Raw genomic sequence first — 24,315 nt, forward strand, 5'->3', positions numbered from 1 at the left:
AGATTAATCTGGATCTTGGCAGTGACACCTGACACGTCCTCTTGCAACAGTGCACCGTGCACTATCTGGGCAGTAGGCATTGAGGGGTATAGGTTGTATAGGTGTGATAGAGTGGGGAAAAAAGGTTGGGGGGTAGCACTTTATGTTAAGGAGCAGTATACATCTTCCTCCATTAAGGCGGGGGTGGAGAAGGGGAACACCGAGGCATTGTGGGTCAGGATCCAGGGGGGGCCAGGGGAAAAGGACTTGGTTGCGGGTGTCTACTACAGGCCTCCTCATCAGGATCAAGAGCTAGACGATGTATTCTCCGGGCAGCTAGCAGATGCCACACAGGCGAGGGAGGGGGTGGTCATGGGAGATCTAAACTACCCAGATATCTGCTGGGAGGAGCAGACAGCCAAAACAAGCCGCTCATGGAGGTTCTTACACTGTGTGCAGGACCTCCACCTAACCCAGGTGGTGTCTAGTCCCACCAGGGGTAGCACCTTGCTTGACCTAGTCTTAGCAACAGAGGATGATCTTGTGGGGAACATGCAAGTTCACGGTAGCCTGGGAGATAGTGACCATCACTTGGTCGAGTTCACCATCCAGTGAAGGGTGGGTAAAGTAACCAGTGGGACTAAGGTGTTGGACTTCAGAAGGGTCAACTTTAGCAAGCTTAGAAGGCTAGTTAGTGAGGGGATGCAACTCAAGAACATAGAGCAAATGGGGGTCCAGGAGGGTTGGAGGTATCTCAAGGGAGTGATCCTTGGGGCTCAAAAGGAGTCTATCCCATTACGTAGGAAGGGAGGTAAGGGGGCAAAAAAGCCCCCTTGGCTGAACAGGGAACTCCAGGAGAGTCTGGGGGCAAAGAAAGATGTATAGGCAATGGAAGCAGGGACCAGCCACCAAGGAGAAATATATCTCCCTGGCGCACTATTGCAGGGGATCAGTTAGACAGGCCAAGGCGGGGCTTGAGCTCAGTCTGGCTTCAACAATCAAGGACAATAAAAAGTTCTTCTTCAGGTATATAGCAGGCAAAAGGAAAGCTCAGAGCAACATGGGGCCCCTGCAGGACAAATCAGGACAGTTGGTGGTTGACGCAAGGAAAAAAGCAGAGCTCTTCAATGAGTTCTTCGCTTCAGTATTTCTATGTATCGACCAAGCCAATTCCCCCACCTCGATCATTGACGGATGTCCACATGTCACCAGTCTGCCTATGGTTAGTTCTGAAATAGTTAAGGAGCTTCTGGTGGAACTCAATGGGTACAAGTCAGCAGGCCCAGATGACTTCCATCCACAGCTGCTGAAAGAATTGGCCAGTGTCATAGCTGAGCCACTGGCACAGCTGTTCGAGCACTCGTGGTGCTCCGGCCAGGTCCCTGAGGACTGGAGAAGTGCCAATGTGGTGCCCATTTTCAAGAAAGGAAGAAGGGGTGAGACGGGTAACTTCAGGCCAGTCAGTCTTACCTCTATTCCTGGGAAAATGCTAGAGAAAATAATCAAAAGAACACATTTGTGCAGGCCCAGCAGGGGAAACGATGCCGAGGGAAAACCAGCACGGGTTTGTCACAGGTAGATCCTGCCTGACAAACCTTGTAGCCTTCTATGACCAGGTCACACACTGCCTGGACACGGGAGCCGAGGCTGATGTCATCTTCCTGGACTTTAGGAAGGCCTTCAATCCAGTTTTGCACCCTATCCTCATTGGGAAGCTAGCAGACTGTGGAGTGGATGCCTACATGGTCAGGTGGGTGGCCAACTGGCTTAGGGACCGCACCCAGAGTGTGGTGGGGGATGGTTCCTTCTCGGCCTGGAGGGAGGTGGGCAGTGGGGTCCTGCAGGGTTCAGTCCTTGGACCGATATTATTCAATATCTTCATCAGCGATTTGGACGAGGGTGTGGCAAGCACCCTCTCCAAGTTCGCTGATGATACCAAGTTATGGGGCACCGGAGGGCAGGGAGCAGATTCAGGCTGACCTGGACAGGTTGGATCAATGGGCAGAGAGAAATAGGATGCAATTTAATAAAGATAAATGTAAGGTACTCCAGCTGGGAAGGAGGAACCCCCAGCACACCTATAGGTTGGGGAGTGTTCTTCTCAGCAGCTCAGAGGCAGAGAGGGATCTTGCAGTCATAACTGACTCCAAGATGAACATGAACCAGCAGTGTAACAAGGCCATCAACAAGGCCAAATGCACCTTGTCATGCATTAGCAGGTGCATGACTAATAGAACAAAGGTGGCGATGCTCCCCCTCTATGCGGCACTTGTCAGGCCGCAGTTGGAGTACTGTGTCCAGTTTTGGGCACCGCACTTCAAGAGGGATGCAAGGAATCTCGAGAGGGTCCAGAGGGGGGCCACTCACATGATTAGTGGCCTTCGTGATAGACCCTACGGGGGGAGGTTGAGAGAGCTGAATCTCTTCAGCCTTCACAAAAGACGGCTGAGGGGAGATCTTGTGGCCGCCTATAAATTTATTAGGGGAGGTCAATGGGGAATAGGGGAAGCGCTGTTTACTAAGGCGCCCCAGGGAGTGAATAGGAATAATGGGTGTAAACTAGTTGAGAGTGGATTTAAGTTAGATATTAGGAAGAAATTTTTCACAGTAAGGGTGGCCAGGATCTGGAATGGGCTTCCAAGAGAGGTGGTGCTATCACCTAGCTTGGAGGTCTTCAAGAGGAGGCTAGATAGTCACCTGGCTGGGGTCATCTGACCTTGGTCCTCTTTCCTGCCACGGGCAGGGGGTCAGACGCGATGATCCATTGTGGTCCCTTCTGACTCTACAATCTATGAACCTATGAAATAGCATTCTGCTCTCCTGCACAAACACTGTCAGGTATGCCCCTGTAGGTAGAGATCAGTGGCACTTGGAGAAAATCAAGGCTTAATTTGTGGCATGTTGGTCAAAAAGGTTGGCCACCACTGCTCCACGTTAGCATGTTGAGAGGAACTGAGAAGTATAAAATATTTATTCTTTCAGTTCAGGGAGAGAAGGAGGTACAGAGATGGAGCACACTTGTGCAAATACTGCTAAGACAAAGCATCTCTGCTTGATGCTTAGGGCATGAGATGTATCTGAAGTGTGAATGTACATGAGGCTAATTACTTCAAAGAAAAATAATATACGTACTCTATCTGAAAATCTTTGCCACAAAGATGGTACTGAAGTGTGAGGTATACCAGAAAAGATTACAATCAAACGTTAAACCCAACAGATGCCAAAGGGATAAAGGAAAAGGGAAACATGATCTCTGATGAGAATAGTGAATCCTTTTTTATTCTGGGCTCCATATAATTTTTAATGCTTGCGACTAGTCCATCCTCTGGAGTTAATGCCTTAGCTGTGCAGCTGTAGAGCAGGTCCCTTGTTGCCAGTCTTTCTTATCCCATTCTGACTGCTCTACTTATGCCTCAAGAAGTCCAATCATGAGATTTATCGTCCTCTAAGTGCTATACAAACAATGGACTCATCCTCCTATACGACAGCTGCCTCTAGTTCAACTCTTAGCTCTCCAGCATGTCTGCTTTCTCTCTCTCATCTTATTCTGCTATTTACCAGTTCTCAAATGAATTTCTTTCTCCTTATACTTTCTGCACACCCTTTCACAGTATCTATATAATGAAGTGACCTTGTGCTCATGAAAGCTCATGGTCTGTGTACATATATCTTATTTAGTTAGTCTATAAAGCTGCATATCTACTCTGCCTTCTGATTGACTAGCACAGCTAACTACTTCCCAAAAACTTTTGGTCATCCCAAATCACAACTGTATCTCTACCAACTCTGTTCTTAATTCAGGGCCCTCCTTAATCCCTAACGCACACAATGTTAAGTTTATCCATGAATTTGAACTCTTCTCCTCCCCCTACCCACCTCCACCATGTACAGATCCATCTATTATCAGTGTACCCCAATTGTCTTTGTAGGCAATTGCTTCAACTTCCCTTTTCAGCAACACAAGCATGAATACAACTCTACTCTTATGCTCTTCCAATGTACCACAATACAATGCAGAACATTACAGCATGCCACCAAGCTGCATTGACTTCTGTCATTCCCAGATGCAGTTCAAAATTCACCTCACTGGACTTACTCCAGTTGACTTCCCAGACTTTGCTTCCATCAGCTTCTTTCTCTGCTCCCTCTAGCACTGGTAACTGTCTATTTTAACTGGTTCAAGTCTGGTACTATTAGTGATAAAACCATTTACTTTGCAGCACCAGTGATATCTCACAAAAGCTCCTCGACTCATAAACTAAAGTCATCATTGCTCTCCCCTTTTTGCATCTTAGTTTGTTTCTCTGTTTATTATTTACCTTTGTATTTGCATTGTTTTGGTTGTATAGCACTTTAGGAAATAGTTTGAGAGAAACACTGTGCCAAACTGGAAATATATTCTAATTTTTGTGTACACGTGACTTTTGTCTCCAGGGTTTTTTATGTTACTACTATAACCTGCAAAGCATTAGGAACTCATGTTTATCAGAGTAAAAAGTCTGCTCCATTATCTATTTCAACTGTACCTGCTGGCAGTAAGAGTCAAATGCTGTAAATGCTTGCTTGTACATGCAGCTCCCAAACGAGACAACACATGAGTCTGCAGAATGCACAAAGCTCTGAGCCAGTGACAGAATTGAAGGGAAGAAGTCTCTAATCACCTGCAACACAGACATCATGAAAAAAATCTTTAGACTCACTACTGTGATTTGAAATTTTCCCATCCCTCTTTTTATACATTTTAAATGCAGGTGCACAGTTCTTCATTCTGAAGATCCCAGTTAGTTTAGTGCGGTAGTTCTCAACCAGGGTGCTGCAAGACCCCCTCAGGGCACTGAGACACAGGTAGCAGGAGTGGCAGCTAGGTAAAAGTGCCCTGTGTGCAGGGCTGTAGCACATGTGTGCTCCTCTTGCATTAGGATTCTCCAAATTATATAACCAATAGATATTATTACTCAAGATAGAAGTAACCTTACTTTTCTTATGCTAATTTACAATGGAATGGAATGGAATGGAATTGAATTTCTTTAAGGCTGCTTTAAATCAAAATAAAAGGGCACCTATACATTCCAGCACATCAGAGCAGACTCAATTAATCGAGTCTGTTGGAGCATGGCAATTGCCACGTTCCAGCAGCCTCCCGTGTTTCATGTATCAGTGTCCCCGCATTCAAAAACGGCAGTGGAGGTGCTTGAAATAAAGCTTGAACAATTGAAAGTGTCCACAGTGAAAGTTAATGTGGTTTAGGTAACCAACTCTGAATTTACATCTCCACTTAGTTTAACATTTTTTTTTTTCACTTCATGTATACAAGCCATTAAATAGGCACTCTTTGCCCTATTCCCTCTTCCTTGTTTCCTCTTTGAAACTGCATGTTTGCAAGCCCCGTATATAAACATGCCTAGCTGTAGAAAAAATTATACTTACTAAAAACTGAGTTTCAAAATGTAACTGTCTAGAATTCTTGTGAGGGGAAGCAGTATGTCAAGCACTGGAGGTCCCTGGCTGGGAGGTGAAGGTAAAGGGCAAAGGAGGTTTCTAAGGTCTACAGAAGGATTAGAGGTCTAGCCAACCTTGAGGGCATAGGAGGGGAGTTCTCCGGCAAACCTTAGAAAATCCATTGTAAAGTTCCTCTCAATTGTGGGCTTGTTCTGAGATCCACTAGAGAAGCTTTTAATGGATCTTTGCTCAGAACCCAGCAAACAACTGACACAACCTGGCAGAATGCAGGAGGATCCCAAAGCAGCAGCATTACTGACCAGCGAGTGATTTTGGAAGGCGCTCTGCAGCAGCTGCTCTGGCACATAGCCCAGTTGAACCTTGTTCCTCAGCAGTCTCTCAATTTGCTTCCTGTTCTTGATGTTTGTAGTATAGATTAGCAGGAGAACTATCAGATCCAAAACCTTTTGCAGAGGAAATAATCACTAATCAGTAAAGCTGTGCAAGAACTGAGCAAACCAAAGCCTAAAGAGACATACATTTTTAAATCAGATTTGCAGAGAAACTTATGGACTCAATAAGCCACTTAAGTGTCTAGTCAGAACTAGAACTGAAGATACCCCAGAAATCCAGGAGTGGGGGGGGGCATGGATTCAGAGAATATATGTCCTCTCTTACATGATTTCAGAAGGACTGAATGAAACACAGGGATGATATAGAACAGGGGTAGGCAACCCCCGGCACGGGTGCCAGAGTGTGGCACTTGAAGGCATTTTGCTTGGCGCATTCAGCTTGGGGTGGACAGCAGGAAAAGGACCAGGGGTACACTGCCACAAGAATCATGAACCTCATGGCTCCCCCACCATCCGCCCCTGGCATGTCAACTTCTTACAAGTCAAGGTTGCAGGTGTTTTTGGTACTCTGCCCTAAAATGTTGATGACCCCTGATATAGAATCATAGAAAATTAGGGTTGGAGTGGATCTCAGGAGGTCAAAAGCAGGACCATCCCCAACTATATCATCCCAGACAAAGCTTGTCTACCCAGGTCTTAAAAACCTCCAAGGATGGAAGTTCCACAACCGCTCTGGATAACCTGTTCCAAGGCTTTACTACCCTCCAAGGGAGAAAGCTTTTCCTAATATCTAACCTAAACTTCTCTTTGCAGCAACTTGAGACCATTGCTCCTTCTTCTGTTATCTGCCACCACTGAGAACAGTCTAGCTCCATCCTCTTTGGAACCACCCTTCAGGTAGTTGAAAGTTGCTATTAAATCCCCTCTTAGTCTTCTCTTCTCCAGACTAAATAAGGCCAGTTCCCTCAGCTGCTCCTCATAAGTGATGTGCCCCAGCCCCCTAACCATTTTCATTACCCTCCGCTGGACTCTCTCCTATTTTTCTACAACCTTTTTGTGGAGGGAGAGGCGGTAAAAGTGGACACAGTGCTCCAGATGTAGCCTCACCAGTGCCAAATGGAGGGGAAGAACCTCTTCCTTCTATGTGTTGGCAATGCTCCTGCTAATGCAGCCCAGTATGCTGTTAGCCTTCTTTGCAACAAGGGCACCCTGTTGTCTCATATTCAGCTTATTGTTCACTGTAATTGCCAGGTTCTTTTTTGCAGAGCTGCTCCTTAGCCAGTTGGTCCCCAGCCTGTACTGGTGTATGGGATTCTTCCATCCCAAGTGCAGGACTGCACTTTCCCTTATTGAATCTCATGAGATTTCTTTTGGTCCAATCCTCCAATTTGTCAAGGTCTCTCTGAATCCTAGCCCTACCCTCCAGTGTACCTACTAATCCCTTCAGTTTGGTATCATCCACAAACTTGCTGAGGATGCACTCCATCCCATCTTCCAGGTCACTAATATGGATGGATGCAGTATTAAGAACATGCATGTGTAAATACAAATCAAAATAAACCCAGTTAAAACCATGGACAGAAGAAATGAATACCTAAACAACCTCTCCTACAACAACTGAATCACTAGTAGTTCCTGAGCTCTACAGCAAAACCTCCAAACTTTATGCCATGGACAAAACAAGTGTCCTTGCTATAGTAGGTCCAAGTAGGAGCTCATAAAAAAGGATGAGTACAGCACAGGAACAGTCAACAGAGATATTACCTTATGGTCAGATACAGAGACAGTGTTCTCAATAGCCTGAGGAGGAAACAAATACAAAATAAATGGTCACAATAGTACATCACTATGTATTTCAAAACCCCAATGCCTTACACTTTGGAAAATAAAGCTGGGTGAAGATGGACCAAATCGGCAAATATCAAAATAAATATTACACCATCAATTTCTCGTCTCTGCAATAACATGTATATATTAAACCAGGATACTCTCTCTACTGCACCCATCATTACAGTCTGGAGACAGTGGACAAATGTATAGCTTGCTTGAGCATACACTCAAGTAACTTCAGTCTTTGAAAATGGAATTATATTCCTAAGGAAAGAAAGAAGAATTGAAAAGAAGAATAAAGTCCAACCTCATTATATACACATCAACTGAGAGGCCATTTTTAAAATGAAATGTAGTCCTGTTTTCCCTGAAGAACACTTTCTTAGCACTTTAAAAAATATCAGTTGGCCTAGCCTCAACCACTCCTATAAAACAAATAAATATATTATCCCATTCCAAAGATGGGAAAACAGATTCAGAGAAGTTAAGACCTAAATTTTCAGAAAAAAATTACATTAAAAATTAAATCTAAATGTAATTGCTCACTTAAAAACACACACTTGGGCTTAACCTGCACCTCAGTTTCTCAGTCTGTAGAATACGGTAGCTGCTGCTCACTGGTTATCTAAAGAACACACTTTGAGGTCTGTAGCTGAAAAGTATATAACATAGTATCTCAGGGAAATAATACTGTTAAACTGGAGCACAGAAGGGAAACAAGTATCAGAACGGAAAGGATAAAAGTACAATACTAGATAGTTTTTTTACAAGCAAACCTGAATGTAAGGAAATCTAAAATTAATGTTGAAGTTAAATGAAGAACCAGAGAAAACAGTCTGACCTTAATCCAAGCTTCTGAAATGCCTTTCTGAAATCTCACAGCCAACTTTATCACATCAAAAAGGAGTTTCACACAGTTTTGACTACTGCTTACTTGGCTCATAGAGGAACTGCAAATAACCAGAGGGGCAGAATTAATGCAGAGCAGGGCATGAACAGATAAAGATAGGAATACCAAAGTCAGAAGATGAAGGATGCTTACTATACAAGATACAGTAGCAGATACAAGAGTGTGTTGTAGACACAAGAGTGTGTTTATATGGCTGCTAGCTTCAATGGATAAGGATGGAAATGCTGAAGGTGCTAACATCAATCTGCAGTGGATTCTAAATTATGCAGCCTCATAAATTAGTGTCCAAGCCCTTTTGTCATATCCTTTCCATACAACAGATAAGTAAAATTACATAGACACTGGAAAAGTACCTTGCTTGGGCCTGGCTTTTGAGCTTGTTCTTGGAAGCCAGTATCTGCATGGGTAAAATACATGAGGACAGATCCAAGTTTTTACGGAGATCAGAAATCACCTGCAGGACACAGAGGGCAAAAAGCTCTGTAGGAACAATTTACAATGACAGGCAGTTTTGTTAGCATATTTGTACAAATAAAAGTGACATTAAGGAAGAGGGGAAAGACAGAAAAAAAAGAAAAAGGCAATCTACAGAATCCTCAAAGACAACAGGAAAGGCCAATAGAAAAAATAGACATCAGACAATGCCAAGATTTTTCAGTTAGAAAAAAGTGCAAAGAACATTTCATGCACCATCACTAAATAACTTATGCATTATCTGTGTATATGAATATTTGTAGAAAAGCGGTGGTAAGAGATTTCTTTAAAAGGCTCTTCCACAAAATTCCCACTTGCTCACAGTAGGAGAGAATCTATATTCTGCAGGTTACTTTTATGAGTTCCATATAACAGCAGCATAGTATGCCAGGTAAACATGAGATTATTGTGGTACAGGGGTTTTACATATGTAAATTTCATTGTTTGTAGCAACTACTGTAGATCAGGTTGATCATTCTAAATACATTATAGTCAAATGATCATATCTTTCTGAGAATACCAATTTGAGCTAAAATGTTTCATGGTGACATGTGAGCAATCTCTCAACCAGTTTAGCTAGGAAGAAACTTCAATGTACTAACCAGTCCCATTTAAAAAACCTGAGCACATTTCCTCTATACAAGTCTATCGCAAAGTTGAAGTTGAAAATTAATTTTAAGTCTTCACCTGAAAATAGCCCCCACTAATCGTGAGGACTATCACAGAGAAATTTTCAAAACAGGATTTAGGAGCACAAACCCCACTAAAAAGATCTGGAGTCTAAAGTACTTTTGAAAACCTCCCCTTTATTTTCAACTCAATCATGTTAGAAGAGCTTTAAAACTGCCTCCTAACCAGATTAGCTTGGTAGAGTTGGACTGATCTAAGCTCCTAACACTTCTTTAAGTTTTTTTAGCTGTTTACACTGCAAAATATATTCCAAAACCAAATAATAATACAGGAAGTTGAAAGAAAGGAGGTATAAGAAAAAGATATAAAAGGAGGTCTCGAACCTTACGCTTCAGGGCATGAATGGATAACTATAGGGATCAGGAATATATTCCACTTACAGCTTAATTCTTAACAATTTAGAGTAGTATGAGAGCTTTCATACCTGCTTCTGAAGAAGCAGGCATTGGACTCAGTCAAGCCAGACAGATTGAGCCAGTCTACTCTGGCATGACTATTTCTACATTCCCAAACAGCACCACTCTCTTTTATGTATCCTTACTATGATGGTGTAAATTCTATACCTCTTCTGCATCTGTGGCCTTAATGTTATGAAGAATAAATTTGGTTACAACAGGCAAGTCTTCCAATTTTACAGCTGGCACTATGGACATAGCAGTCTGACGCACCTAAGGGAAAAAAATGTGTTATGTATGAGGTAAGATATCAGGCAAACAAACAAAACAAATGTAGTGCTCCAACTTTAAGGCTGTTTTATCCCATGTTAAAGTTGGAGTGTTTTATTACATTTATTTACATTGTTTCCAGTTCATCCACTTGTAAGTTAGAACCCAACAGCTGCTGCCCATTTGAAATACCTCATATGGGGGAAAAAAAACTCCTGGTCTTATAATCACCTACCAGGAAACCTCATTAAATACACTGTCTATCATTTAAACTGCTGCCAAAAGCAACATGTGCTCAGTAATATAGAAACTACTTAAGCAGTTGATTAAATGCACCCAAAACCGAGAATATAAAACACAAAGACCATATTGGACAAACATCTGAATAAGATGTATGGTAGAGCCCATGAAGCACAGTTCCTCTCACTACCAACTCTTTTTAAAGTCATAGTGTGTTACTACATTGCATAGATTTTGACTTCCTTTTCACTCCCACAGCTGAGCTGTACCTTTCTTTCCCATTTCCAATTATTCCTGTTTCTTCACCAGCCTTAAACATCTGGCAAACATCACCAAACAGAGCCCCAAACAGGATCCCTCTGTCATCCCCCATTCTCAACCTGGGGTATACGATTAGTGTGCCCCCCCTCCCCACTCCATAAAGTAAAGCCAGACCAGGTTGCCCGGCACCTCATCTGCATATAAATTTTTGGAACATCCCAGGACCTGTGAGAAGAACGCTGCATCCAGGGCATGATTGGGGGGCTAATTAGCACGTGGATCCTTTGTGGGTTGGTATCTGGAATACACACACATACTGAGCAGTGCTAAGCTGCAGGGTCACCATGGCTCAAAAAAAAAAAACTGTTGACCGGTGGGGCTAAGCCCAAGGAACTATATAGTAAATCATGAGTTTTCGGTTTTGGACTAAGCCTCTTGAAGGCTCAGGACAAGTGTAGTGGCTTCTTAACCTGGCAGGGGAAATACCATGTATTTGTGTCCAAGAAGAAAGTTTTCCCAAACTGCATCGCAGAAGAACTGTGTGGTTCAGTACCCACTGAGTTGCAGGGGCTTTAAGCCCAGTTTATGGAAATGGGAGTCTCCTCCCTTGCTTGCTCCAAAGGCCTTATTGCTAAGGACAAGCAAAACTTGGGAGCATCCAAACCCCAAGCCTCCAGGCTTGGGCCTACAAGTAGGATGCCTGCCAAAGGTTTTAGAAACATCTGAAGCCCCAGGTGTAGGTGAAGGATGTTTGCCAGTAGTAGGGCCACTTACAGTTTTGGACTCTTGGATAGGGAATTAGTTTGGGCTAATTTGGCCTCAGATACAAATTTAAAAAAATAAAGTTTGTACTACATATAAGTATGTGCCAAAGTGCTGCCCAAAAGTGTGTTTTTGGAGTATCTTGCAGTAAATGTGAAACTTTGCAGTTTCACAAAAAGGTAACATTCATCAATTCTGGATAAACTAAGTATATGGATACTGTATGGAAAAGGCTGGAGAGAAACCAAAAGAAAAAGGGCTACCTGAAGCCTCAGATTTATTTTCCCTGCCGCAGCACTGGGAGGGGGACAAAAATCAAGGAAAACCTCCAATTAGATTCCATACCTGGAAAATTGATTATAATGTACTAATTTTCCATATATAGAATATAATTATTGGGGGGTCATCTCACAATCAGGGTCATATTTGAGTAAATACGGTACTCTCTTTTGAAACAACTCCAAACGTACATGTCCATACCCAAAAAATCCATCACTGGATATTGGCTTGAAAAGGGGACATGGCTGCTTAGGCCTGTCTTCTTGCTGATATGGACTCTGCTTAATTTTGGCTTAGTCATTCTTGTACAAGGACTTTCCATGAGGTATTGCTGTTAACTGATAAATGTGGCCTTGTTTCAGAAATAAGATCTGCCTTGCTGTATTTCTCTTCTGCTTGCACTCCCTTCCCTTAAAAGAAGTAAGTCGCCAGCAGAAGCTGGAGCCAAAGAGCCTATATGGCCTGCTGGGCTACTAGCGAGCTACCAGAAGCTGGGGGACATGGCTTGCCACAGAATAGGGGGTCCTTTGGCTCTACTGACCATGGCTATCAGCAGCAAGCTAGGCGACAGCAGAAGCGCCCTATCAGATTCCAACAAATCTGCAAATTCTACTAAATATCTTGTGACAAAGACACACAAAAAAGAAAGGAAGTGCTGAGTTTGGCCACAGCAACCTCTGAACACTCACTGCATGCCCAAGACCCCACCACTGCTAGACACCCGTCCCTGGACCTCTCATCACCTCTAGACTCAATGCCACCAGGCCCCTTGCTGCTTCTGGTGCCATCACTGTGTTGGCTATGGTGATCACCCCTGTGTTCCAGGGTAGATCCCACCTGCAAGAAGCCTCACAGCCCAGATCCATCCCAGGGTCCCAGGTAAGTCCCAGGGCCCCACCCTCACTCTAAGGGGTTGGAACAGAACTTCTTTTATGAACACATTATTCCACGAGAACCAGAAAAACTCATCTCTGACCATCACTTTAACTGTTTTTTGCTTTCTCACTATAACATGCTTACTAGGGCTGTACAAAGCTTTGGTGCCTGATTCGATTCAGCAGAGATTCAGCCCAATTCGGAGGCTGAATCTCCAAATCCGAACTGAATCAGAAGACTCTTTAATCTCTCCGAATTGAATCAGAACCCTCCAAATTGATTCAGAGAGATTCAGCAATTCAGACGTAGGCACAGCTTTAAAAGTTTTTTTTTTTACATACCTCTAGGTAGCAGGCGGCTCATGAATGCTACGATCCTGGGGCGCATGAAGTGTCCCACAGAAGTGGGGAGCTTCCCAGCGCGCTCAGCAGCAGACCCAGAAGTAGACCAGAAGTGCTTCCAGTACACTTCCAGGTCTGCTGGAGAGTGCGTGGGGGGGCCCCCTGTACCCTCCAATTAGGCAACTGGTGTTCCTGGGCCGAGGGGGCACAACCGGGGTCCCCCTGAGGCTGATGGCCAACCCAGGGCAGTGCAGGCCCCCCCCAGCACAGTCCACAGCGGACCGGAAATACTTCCGGTCCACTTCCAGGTTCACTGCTGAGCATGTGGAGGGCCCCCATGCACTCCTATGGGACACTCCATCTGCCCCAGCATTGCAGTGTTCACAAGGTGCACTGGTACCTTGAGGTACGTAGAAAAAACATTTAAAGCTGTGTTTGCAGCCGGTTTGCTGATTCTCTAAATCAGCATCGAATCTTCAGATTCAGACTCGGCCTAATCGAATCAGGGACAGTGATCCAAATAAACTAATCAAATCACTGTCCCTGATTCGAGCCAAATCCAAATCAAATAGGGCCCACTTCACACACCCCTAATGCTTACTGATTTAAATGATACCTTTCCAATTTTGGATGCCTCCAGAAGATCTGAAGATCTAGAAAGAAGCTAGTTTTAATAAAATTCAATTAATAAATCAAAGCAGTTCTAATATTGATTCTCCTAAGCAGTAGGCATATCCTGTTCTATTTAACAGAAAATCTCTTACCTCAGCCAGCAGTCTTGCATCAAGATCCAAACTGGAAAGGGCATCCAGGATTGGAACAGTTAGTCGCGTGTCCCGTTTTAATAAACAGCTAATGTTGAAGAAAAACAGTGAAAACAAGAAATAAAAGGCTTTTGCTTGTTTTCCACTAAGATGAATTATGAGATGGAAAAATGCAATTTGCTTCAAAATCTCTAAGAGAGACAGTAACATATGCCACTGATACTATAGAAGGCAAATATTCTCAAAATAATTGCTTCTCTCGCAATTGAGATTCTGTTTCATTGCTCCTTGACTTGCACTTGACATGAAGGAAGTCTGACATTTGCCATAGATCTCTTAGGCAGAAATGGGAGCAATACTTGAAGGTCATCCTGATATGCTTGACTTTTCAGGTGAAGCAAGAACTTGAAATGTGGTAGGGCTAGTCCTGGGTTTGCTATTCATAGAAAAACTTATCTAACTTTGTCTGCACTACAAACCTCTGAAACTCACTGTTTCTCCAAACTGCTGTTTAACAGCAACATTTCTGACAATTTCTGAATATTCTGCTCTAGCCTGCTGACCCCTCTGTAATCCTGGTCACTCAGCTGCTTCTATAGCAAACATAAAATTAGAGCTTCACACAGGACACAGGCACTTCAAGAGAAACATCTTCTGCAGCCTGAGGGAAATATGCTGAGCTGGAAGCCACCTTCTGTTGCCTGAAATTAATAACTGTATGACATTCATAACCAAAAGTAGGGATACAAGGCCTTACACAATACAAGAATCATTCCCCACTCACAGACAGTGAAATCAAAAGATTGCATAAGGTCATATGGGGCAAAGCTGGAAAGAAAATCCTGGGCGCGGACATATGAACAATTATACCATTTTCAGGTGTCAATTTACCACCCCTAAGCTGAATCTGCTGTAATTGTTTCAACTGTCTGTTCCTGTCCCACAGTAAGTAGAAGTGGGGCAGCTTACCCCTAAATGAAACTATGTTGTGAGTTTAATGTCACTTACTGCAGGCTAAGGGTGGACAGAGTAAACAGTTACAATTTGTATAACAGATACACTCAGAAGCAGTAAGTCTCTCTTCCTCCCTACCTTAAAACAGTATAATTGTCTGTCTGTACACCCTGCTTCTGATCTGTCAGACCTACTGTTAGACAGAACATGCCAGATACACAGCAAAGCTGAATCCATAGCCTCTGAGGCTCATACCTCTTCAGAACCAAACACAGAACCAAGTATCTTGATTCCTAACATTCCTTTGTTGTTTTATCACCATTAGTTGAGTATTTCCATTATAGCAATGCCTAAAAACAAATAAAGCAGGGGCCCCATTCTGTCCTAGGCAGTGCATGAGTGTGCAAACACACTAAATAGCAGACTGTAACAGCCAGCCAGAAGGCTCCTGTCACTTGAGGAGAAAAGAGTAGTTGGTGGAGTTGGCTACAAGGAAAATAGCTAGCCAGGGGAAGGGGCAGAGGCTAGGAGTGCCTATCACAAAGCTGGTTACTCTGCAATAAATCCAGCAGGGCAGAACTCTGCTCAGGAAGCATGGGCCCCACTGCAGCAGTGAGACCAGCATCAGTAAACTGCACTGAAGGCTACTCAGCAAGCCTACTCAGGAAACACCTGGGGCAGCTCAGGGAGCCACATGACCAAATGAGGCATGGCTTCCAGCTATATGAATCCAGGGCCTGAGCCAGAGCAGTCAGTCTGGCCCCAGAGGCTGCTAAGGCAAGAGCTCCAGAGCAAGGGGAATGCAGATGTTCTCCTAGCTGGCACTGGGACTATCCTGAGGAAGGTGAACAGAGTGTTGATGCTCTACAGGGCAATATTACCTGGGGTAAAGGGAAGACTTATGTTGGCAGGTAGCCATTGTTTAAGTCTGGACCCAGAAGGGGCTTAGTTTGTGTTTTCCAGAAAGCTTACTTCTAGGTTACAAAGGTTTCACTGGCCCAGGAATGGGGCCAGTGGCCCAGACAGAGCCAAAGCAGGCTCAATGCCCAAAGCAGGGTTGAGACAGGGCCAGGGGACCCAGGTTCCCCCTTTACCCAAAGAAAACATGAGAGAAACCCACAGATTTTGCACTTCTGCAGAGAGCTGTCTGCAGGCCTGTAAGGGGAGTGGGAGGAAGGGGAACCATGTGCATGCACATGGCCGCTAGGCAGCCTGGAGAGAAACTCCTGCAGGTAATATGGGGGAGGGGGGAAAGCAGGAATTGAGGGCCCCATAGTGAGGGAGGGAGGGAGTTGGGCAGGGCTGGGGCTCGGGCTGCTGCCCAGCTGTGAGGTGTGTGGGGCTTGGGGCCCAGGGCCAGAATGCACAGCCCCAGGGCCTCGGCAGGGAGTGGGACGGGACCGCAGGCAGCTTATCTGGGTGGCAGGAGGTGGGCCTGGTTCCCCACCACTGCACACACTCCCAAGGGGGCAGGAGGGACCCATGCCCTCCAGATCTGTGTGCAGGGCAGAGGTGGGCTGGCCACCATGGGCTCAGGCTCTCTGCTTTGCTGCCATCCCCTGGGGCCTCTGCAGCCCAGCAGGTGTGACCCGGCACTGCAGGGCAGAGTGAGGCCATGTGGAAAAGCTTCTTGCCTCTGACAGCTCCTTGCTGCCCTAGTGAGGCATCCCCTGTAGCCACCACCGGCCCCGCTGCTGCCATGCATGCAGGGGCTGCCTGCAAAAGTCCCCTACTTTTGCAAGCAATCATTTATCCAAAGTTTCCCCAACACTGTCCCTTCAAACTATCACACACAATTATTGTTATACCTGAAATGCAAAGAACACCTTATAACAGGGGTCAGTAACACACAACCCATGGGCCAGATCCAGCCCACGATGCTGGAGGGCTTTGCCTGAGACCATACCACCACCACTTCCCGCAGTGACCCCCTACCCCCACCCCACCCTGTTCTCTCTGGATCCTACATACTGGGCCAGTCTCTGGAACCAGAATTGAGTGTGGGCTCAGCTTCCAGCCAGTGGTGGCCTACATCAGGACTAAGGAGCTGCAAACTGCATCTGCACTACCAACACTTTTCTCTGCTCCCCTATTCCACCCTGCCTCCCAGCTGTAGTGTGGGCACAGTTAGAAACTGGCCAGCCCAGCACAGCTTCCCACAGGCTGGAAGCTGTGTCCATGCTGCAACCAGAGTGGTGGCAGGAGGGGGAGAAGTGGCAGCAGTACAGGCAGCACAGCTAGAAGCTGCATGGCTGACAGTTCTTCTGCCTGTGCCCACAAAGAGCTCTTGTCTGAGCCCTTCTATGTATCATGGGATTTCTCAATATGTCCTCTTCATTCTCCAGAATGTGCACCTCAAAATTCCCATGTCCCCCAGTTACTTACTGGGGAGCTACAGGTCTATGAGAACAACAAAATCCTAAGATGCACCTTTTCCTGTATCACACCCATTCTATGAGTCCAAGGTCTGGTCAGCATCTCAGGCTGAACAGAATCCCTCCTACCCTGTCTCTATTACTAGTGGCTTCTGTTCACATGTGGTGGTGGATGCCACCCCACTTCAGAAGGGAACAACCCTTTCAAAACTGTCTCTGACTTCCTTTGCTACATGCTCAGGCTGAGAAGCCCCTGCCATTGCTCCATAGAGGGTCTAGTGATTGAAACACACTCAGAACTGCCAGTTCCATGAGAGCTTTTTAGTTATGTTCATTCAAATAGGTCTCACACCTTTTCTGGGCAGGCAATGTCTAAGGCGTAGCATAATGACTATGTTCTAGGCAAAATTAGACATTTTTTTAGACCCAACAAAATTATTGCCCCAAATAAACAGTGAAGAAAAAAAGCAACTGAAGTTCAGTTTGATAGAGACTTATTCCACTCCTACATACATGTTAAACTCCTAAATAAGATAGAGTAGCTTTAATGTTAACGCATTATATAGCCTGGATAAGCCCTGGAGTGAGCCTATGGTTGACCCTGACAGGCTAGTACATTTACAGGATACATATTTTACTAACATTTTTTTTAAATTTTAGTGCAAAGTATTAGTTAAAACATGTTAAGCACACTTTTTCACCCCAGTGAAAATGAAAGGTATGAAGAAAATAAAACGAACCCCTCAAAGACATAGAGGATAATACAATAAACATAATGGGTGGATTAAACAGAGTCAATTTGCAACCATCATGTTAACCATGGCTGCTTGCAGACATTTAAAAAAACAAACCAAAAAACCCCTTGCACTTTACCAGAAGAAGCAGCATGTTTACTTCAACCTGGCTCTGCAGCATCTGTATAGATCAGGCACTTCTGCAGGGGGTTTTTGGTGCTTTTATCTAAAGCTGAGCCAATCAGCTATTACATAAAAGTGACAAAAAAGCCCCACTAAATCTCTCAATCTGTACAGACATCAGGTAAGCCAGGTCCAACTAAAGCTCTGCCTCTTCTGGGCATGTGCTGGACTTGGCGCGAGAACACACCAAGTTTAAAGTAAAGCTCTGTTTTGGCGGGGGAGGGGGTTTAACATCTGCAAGCATCCCATAAAAGCTTTCTTCTTTAGTTGTTTGCCTCTTTTTTTCTTTTTTAAATATGCTTTAGGAGGGTTATGAAGAAACATATGCTTGGTGAAGCCTGCATCACTGCCTGCACTAATATCCTAAAGCAAATAGGCGAGAGGAAAGGTACAGAGGAGGTGTAATAGTGCATAAATCAACTACAACTCAGTGCCACAGAAGTGCCATCAATTAAAGGTTTGCTGAAATGGGTGCTTCAGGAAAGGATTCTCTCTCTGCCTTATGTGTATGAGCTCCCCACATTTCCAGCAGTTACTCTGAGAGCAGAGAAGGGATACTGTTGAGAACTACAAGCAAATATATTTATTGGTTTATGAGTTAGATGCACTATTTGAAAAAGATGCAATTGTTACCCCACTTACACCTCTCCTCCAGTGTGCAGCAGCAGGGGACAAGGAGGAAACAATTACAATGGACAATAAGCTGAATATAAGCCAACCATGTGCCCTTGTGAAGAAGGGCAACCGCATACTGGGCTGAATTAGTAGGAGCGTTTCCAGCAGATCAAGGGAAGTGGTTATTCCCCTCTATTTGGTATTAGTGAAGTCACATCTGGAGTTCTGAGTCCAGTTTTGGGCCCCCCACTAAAGAAGAATGTGGATAAATTGGAGAAAGTTCAGTGGAGGGCAATGAAAATGGCTAGAGAGCTGGGGATCATGATTTATGAGGAGAGGCTGAGGGAACTGGGCTTATTTAGTCTCTAAAAGAAATGACTGAGAGGATTGAATAGCAAACTACCGGAAGGGAGGTTACAAACGTGATCGGACTAGGCTGTTCTCAGTGGTGGCAGATGACAGAACAAGGAACAATGGTTTCAAGTTGCAGCAAAGGAAGTTTAGATTTTTCCTAATATTTAACTTTCTCACTTGGAGGGTAAAGCACTGGAATACCCAGAAAAGTTGTGGAATCTCCATCCTTGGAGATATTTAAAGACATGGGTAGACAAATCCTTGGCTGGATAATGTAGTTGGGGATGGTTCTGCTTTGAGCAGGGGGTTGGACTAGATGACCTCCTACAGTTCTCTTCCAACCCCATTTTTCTATGATTCTCTGAATTGTTAGGCCCAGTTCTCATGCCTGTTCATAGACATCAGACCAAACAGATTGCCTGTTTTTCCACACTGTCCCATTCCCCTAACCCATAGGTATCAAAATGATCTGGCCACATGGGCTTAATGAGAGGCAAGGGGCTGAATCAGGCCTACAGAACACTCCCATATGCCAAAGCCAGCACACAAGGCCAGTCTGGTGCAGGCACCTCATGCATTACATACCCCAGACTGGTTCTGCATGCTAGCTCCAGCCCTGCATGCAGCATGCTCTTACCCCAGTCTGGGGTATGCACTGTACGCAGTGCAAAGGCCAATCTGGGACACTGTATACAGCACCCACAACAAACCACTCCTGAATTATGGATCTGACACAATGGACCAGTATGCAGGCCTGACCCAGACTGGCTCTGGATCCAACACACAGCCAGCCCAGTGCAGATGATGTATGTAGCACATGTCTTGGACTAGCCCTGCATGCCACATGTAACATGTGAGTTAAATACAGCCCTATGCATTGCATGCACATGCTGCATGCAGCACTCAGGTCTAGGACCAGCGTGTGTTGCATGCGGTACATGGGGCTGGTCCAAGACCCACAGGTAGCACCACAAACCAGATGATAGGGCTCCACATGCTGACACCCTTGCCCTAACTAGTTTTTGTGCCATTTGCACTGATGTGGGCCACCTGTGTAGCAAAGTCTAAAGTAGGAACAAAACAAAGAATTAAAAAGAAAAAAGACTATGCATCAACCTTACCTAACCTCTCTGGCAACCTCACTTTGCTGGGAATCTTCCAGGATCTCAGGTAAACTGGTGATTATGTCATGTTGGATTGGTGCAGGAGAAACACTGACCATCTGCATTAACTTGCTGATGAGATCCTACAGGTAGAGGACACAATAGAACACAATCTCATCACTAGGAAAAGCAGCTCATTTTTATGGCATTGGTATTATGTATGCAGTGCCCTCAGTGCAGTAATTTCTTTACACTTACACTAGATAGCTCCACTAACTGGTCACATTTCAATGACAATCTGGATTATAATACAACCTGGAGAACACAGCACTTATACCCATTCTTTCCATTAAGACAAATTGACAGTTAATCTACTGTTAACATCCTCAGTTAAAAACAGCTTTGATTAGGCTTTAACTGAGGGTCTGCAGTTAAGCTATTATTTCTGTAAGTCCCACTGAAGTCACCAGGCTTGTCATTTACTTCACTGAGTTTCATCAGGCTCCCAATACAGTACAAAACCCTGAATAGAGGTTTTAAAAGCACAGCTACATGAGTAAGCCCCTTTAACTGCAACTTAAATGTGCTGTCAAGAGTTAAAAAAGGAACGAAAAGACAATCCAAGAAGCTGGAAGAAATTTAGTTACATAGTAAGAAAGAAAAAAAATATTTGGGGGGTAACTGAGCACACAGGGACAGCAAACAGGGCAGTCAAGCAGTTTGTTGGGAGCAAGTGGAGGAAGGGGAAGAGAAGCCACGCACTGGGCACCAGATCCTGCTCCTGGAACGTAAGTGAACCAGGGCTGTGTGTATGTTTAGCTTTCTGAGTGCTCTAAGCAGCTGGAGTGCTGCTAGGTGGGTGATTGCTGCCTGTGTCTGACAAAAGTCCTAACAAAGGAATGAAGCCAATCCAGGCCCAAGAAGGCATAAAACAAGACTCCCCCAAGTGACCTGGAACAGCAAGCAGGGCAATTTGCAAGCAGTTGGCAGGTCAGTTTGCCACCCCTCTCTTTCCAGGGGAGCCTTTAAGGTGAGTTCTTTCTTTAATTAAAAGTAAGTAACTTTAAAGTAGCTAAAACTCTGCGCTTAGATCAAGACTTAAGCGCCTTGTTTAACTAGAGTCCACACCGAGTGGGGAATTCATTAGGGAGTTTGCCTGGAAACTCTCTCTCACCTTCCTTCACTGTAAGCTTGGTAAGAGGAGACAGGATAGCAGGGGAAAGGAATCTTTCAGGACCAAGAAGCAGTAGTGAACAGGCCAGTTTACAGAAGAGTTTACTAGGAAGGTCTGCTTGGAGAGAGGGACAGGAAGAGGTAGGCATTAGATTTAAGAGACCAACAGAAATGGCTGAGGATGTCACAATGCCAGAGCCACTGCCAGCTCTTCCTCTGCTTTGTTGGGACTCAGATGCCTTCAGGCCTGGGTTTGACCTTTGTGCTCAGCTCAAGCTGCATGCTTAGCTTGAATTGTGGTCAAGACCTGCACCCAGTGAAAGGAAAAGATGGAAAAATACTGTCCCTAACTTAAATCAGGAAGTGGGCTAACTAAATTGAATAAATATAACGGGCAAAAGAGGAACAGTCAGATCAAAACCTACCCCCACCTAAGAATGAAAAGATTACCTAAGAATAGAAAATTCCAGTTAAAAGGTAACAATATTTGGCAAACAAGCAAGATTATTAATATGCATTAGGAAGAAGGCTTAAGTTAATTTTATGTATTAAGAAATGCAAGCTATATGGTATATAAAAAGAAGTGAGAGAGTGTACCCTTTGGAATATTCCTGAAGAAAGCCTGAAGAGATCCCATCATTGATCCAAGATCCTGTCTCAACATCAGACGTGGGAACCAGAAGCCCCGGAAAAGACTCCATGGCCTAATCAACCAGTGAAGTTGCGTTCATAACATTACGGGGTGGTAAGCATCTGCTTTGACTAGGTACAAACCTCAAATTTTTAACTGCTAATGGTGCTTCAATTTTAATTAGAATTGTATCTGTTAGAGTTCAGTAAACTTGCTTTTAGTTTAGGACAACCGTGTCTTAGCCTTCTTGCCTGGTATAAGACCCATTATAGCGGCACAGGGACGCAGCAGCTTTCACTGTGAGGTGTCTGTCCAGGCAGGACTGCCCGCTGTGGAGGCTCCCACCCAGGTCTTGGTTTGGAGCTCTGGACACTGGGGAGCAGGTTACTTCCACTAACAGCCAGGTGAAGGAGTTCCTGTGATGTAAGTGGTACCTACTGGTGGTGTCCCTTAGGGAAAAGGCAAGAGAGCTACAGGAGGAGGTGGTGAGACTCTGAAGCATCCTCCTCCATGAGGAGTTAGTTCATTGATTTGAAACTGAAAGAGACCTCTAGGACTGCAGATGAAGGACTGCCAGAGAAGGAAGAGGACATGGAGTCCTAGGAAGCGGGAAGTTCGTTACTGTGACCTCTGATAGCAAACAGAAGTCTTCATCCCTACTTGCAACAGTTTACCTGGAGAACTGATATGGAGCCCTAGCAACAGAGAAAGAGCACATTCTACCAGCAGAAAAGGCCAGGCCAAGCCAGGACCAAGACAACTGCCACCAAAAGGAAGCAATGGGAGGTGGAAGTTGGAGACTCCCTTCTGTGGGGGATGGAGGTATCTATCTGCTGGCCTAACCTGTTGTCACAGGATGTCTGCTGTTTGCCTGGAGCCTGGATCCAAGATGTCACAGAAAGATTACTGAGACTCATCTGGCCCTCTGACTAAGAACCCTGGACTTCAGGAATGCAGACTTCGACCCCCTCAGGGACCTGATGGGCAGGATCCTCTGGGAAGCCAGTCTGAGGGGAAAAGGAGTCTGAGAGAACTGGTTGTGCTTGAAAGAAACCTTACTGAAGTGGCACAAATGAACCATTCTTATGCACAAGAAGACTAGCAAGTATGGCAGAAGACCAGCCTGGCTTAGCAAGGAACTCTTCAGTGAGCTAAAACACAAAAAAGAAGCTTACAAGAAGTGGAAACTTGAACAAACTTCTAGAGAGGAGTATAAAAGTATTGCTCAGGCATACAGGGATGAAATCAGGAAGGCCAAAGTACAATTGGAGTTGCAGCTAGCAAGGGATGTGAAGGGTAATAAAAAGGGTTTCTACAAGTATGTCAGCTGCTGGCTGTTATCTTTGAAAACTCATGGTGACTGGAAGAGATTGGAAGAGGATGATTGGAAAAGGGCAAATATAGTGCCCATCTTCAAGAAAAGGAAGAAGGATCCACAGAACTACAGACCAGCCAGCCTCACCTCAGTCCCTGGAAAAATGATGGAATAGGTCCTCAAGGAATCCATTTCTAAGCACATGGAGGAGAAGAAAGTGATTAGGAACATTCAGCATGGATTCATCGAGAGCAAGTCAAGCCTTACGAACCTGATTACCTTCTATGAAGAAATTATTGGTTTTGTGGATGCAAGGAAAGCAGTGGACATGTATGCCTGGACTTTAGTAAAGCTTTTGATATGGTTGTCACAGAGTACTATCTCCAAGGATGACAGTAAGCCCTTGGAGACCAAAAAGAATTCTGGTATACCCTGCTCTATGGGCCGTGTGCCCAGCTCTCTCCCGCCAAGCCTTGATGTTAATGGATGCGAGGAATGCACAAGGCTGCCGTGGTCTTATCACAGTGACCATCAGAATTGTGGCCAAGGCCTTATGGGCCAAGTTGTGTGGTTCCGTTCCACCCCTACACCACGCCCCAAGCCTCACAGGTGGCATCTTCACAGATGTTCTACCAGTCGCTTATGCAGCCTCTCTCTGGGCCTTCCAACACACCAACCTCTCTCAGCTCCACTCTGGGCCCTCAGACCCCTCAGTCTCACCGCACAGCTGCTTCCTGTGCTGCCAGACACCTCAGTCTCCCTCTTGGCCTCTCTCAGTTTGCCAAACCCCTTGGTCTCTCCTCCGGCCCCTCAGACACCTCGCTCTCGCAAAACCACTCCCTGGGCTGCCAGGCACCTCAGTCTCTCTTCCAGCCCCTCTCTGGGCTACCAGCCCCTTTGGTCTCTCATCCTGGACCTTTTTAGTCCCCCACTTTCCTGGCTGCTCTCCAGGCCCTCAGCCTCATCTAGTCCTGCACTCTATTCCCAGCCCCCCCAACTGGGCCCTTTATGGCCC

At 45.0% G+C, this 24,315-nt stretch overlaps 1 protein-coding gene across 3 annotated transcripts in view; it reads right to left on the reverse strand.

Moving 5' to 3' along the window:
* FANCD2 (FA complementation group D2) overlaps nt 1-24,315 on the reverse strand; it is a 208,938-nt gene that overhangs the window by 136,060 nt on the left and 48,563 nt on the right. For all 3 annotated transcript variants that reach the window (XM_059716123.1, XM_059716124.1, XM_059716125.1), the window contains 8 exons: nt 20,200-20,324; nt 13,864-13,951; nt 10,239-10,343; nt 8,865-8,965; nt 8,443-8,551; nt 7,536-7,571; nt 5,739-5,882; nt 4,506-4,640 (listed from right to left, as the gene is read on the reverse strand). In XM_059716123.1, coding sequence (XP_059572106.1) covers nt 4,506-4,640; nt 5,739-5,882; nt 7,536-7,571; nt 8,443-8,551; nt 8,865-8,965; nt 10,239-10,343; nt 13,864-13,951; nt 20,200-20,324 — 843 coding nt within the window. The remainder of the gene's footprint in view (nt 1-4,505; nt 4,641-5,738; nt 5,883-7,535; nt 7,572-8,442; nt 8,552-8,864; nt 8,966-10,238; nt 10,344-13,863; nt 13,952-20,199; nt 20,325-24,315) is intronic.

The sequence above is a fragment of the Alligator mississippiensis genome, chromosome 12, assembly GCF_030867095.1.
Source record: "Alligator mississippiensis isolate rAllMis1 chromosome 12, rAllMis1, whole genome shotgun sequence".
Classification (NCBI taxonomy): domain Eukaryota; kingdom Metazoa; phylum Chordata; order Crocodylia; family Alligatoridae; genus Alligator; species Alligator mississippiensis.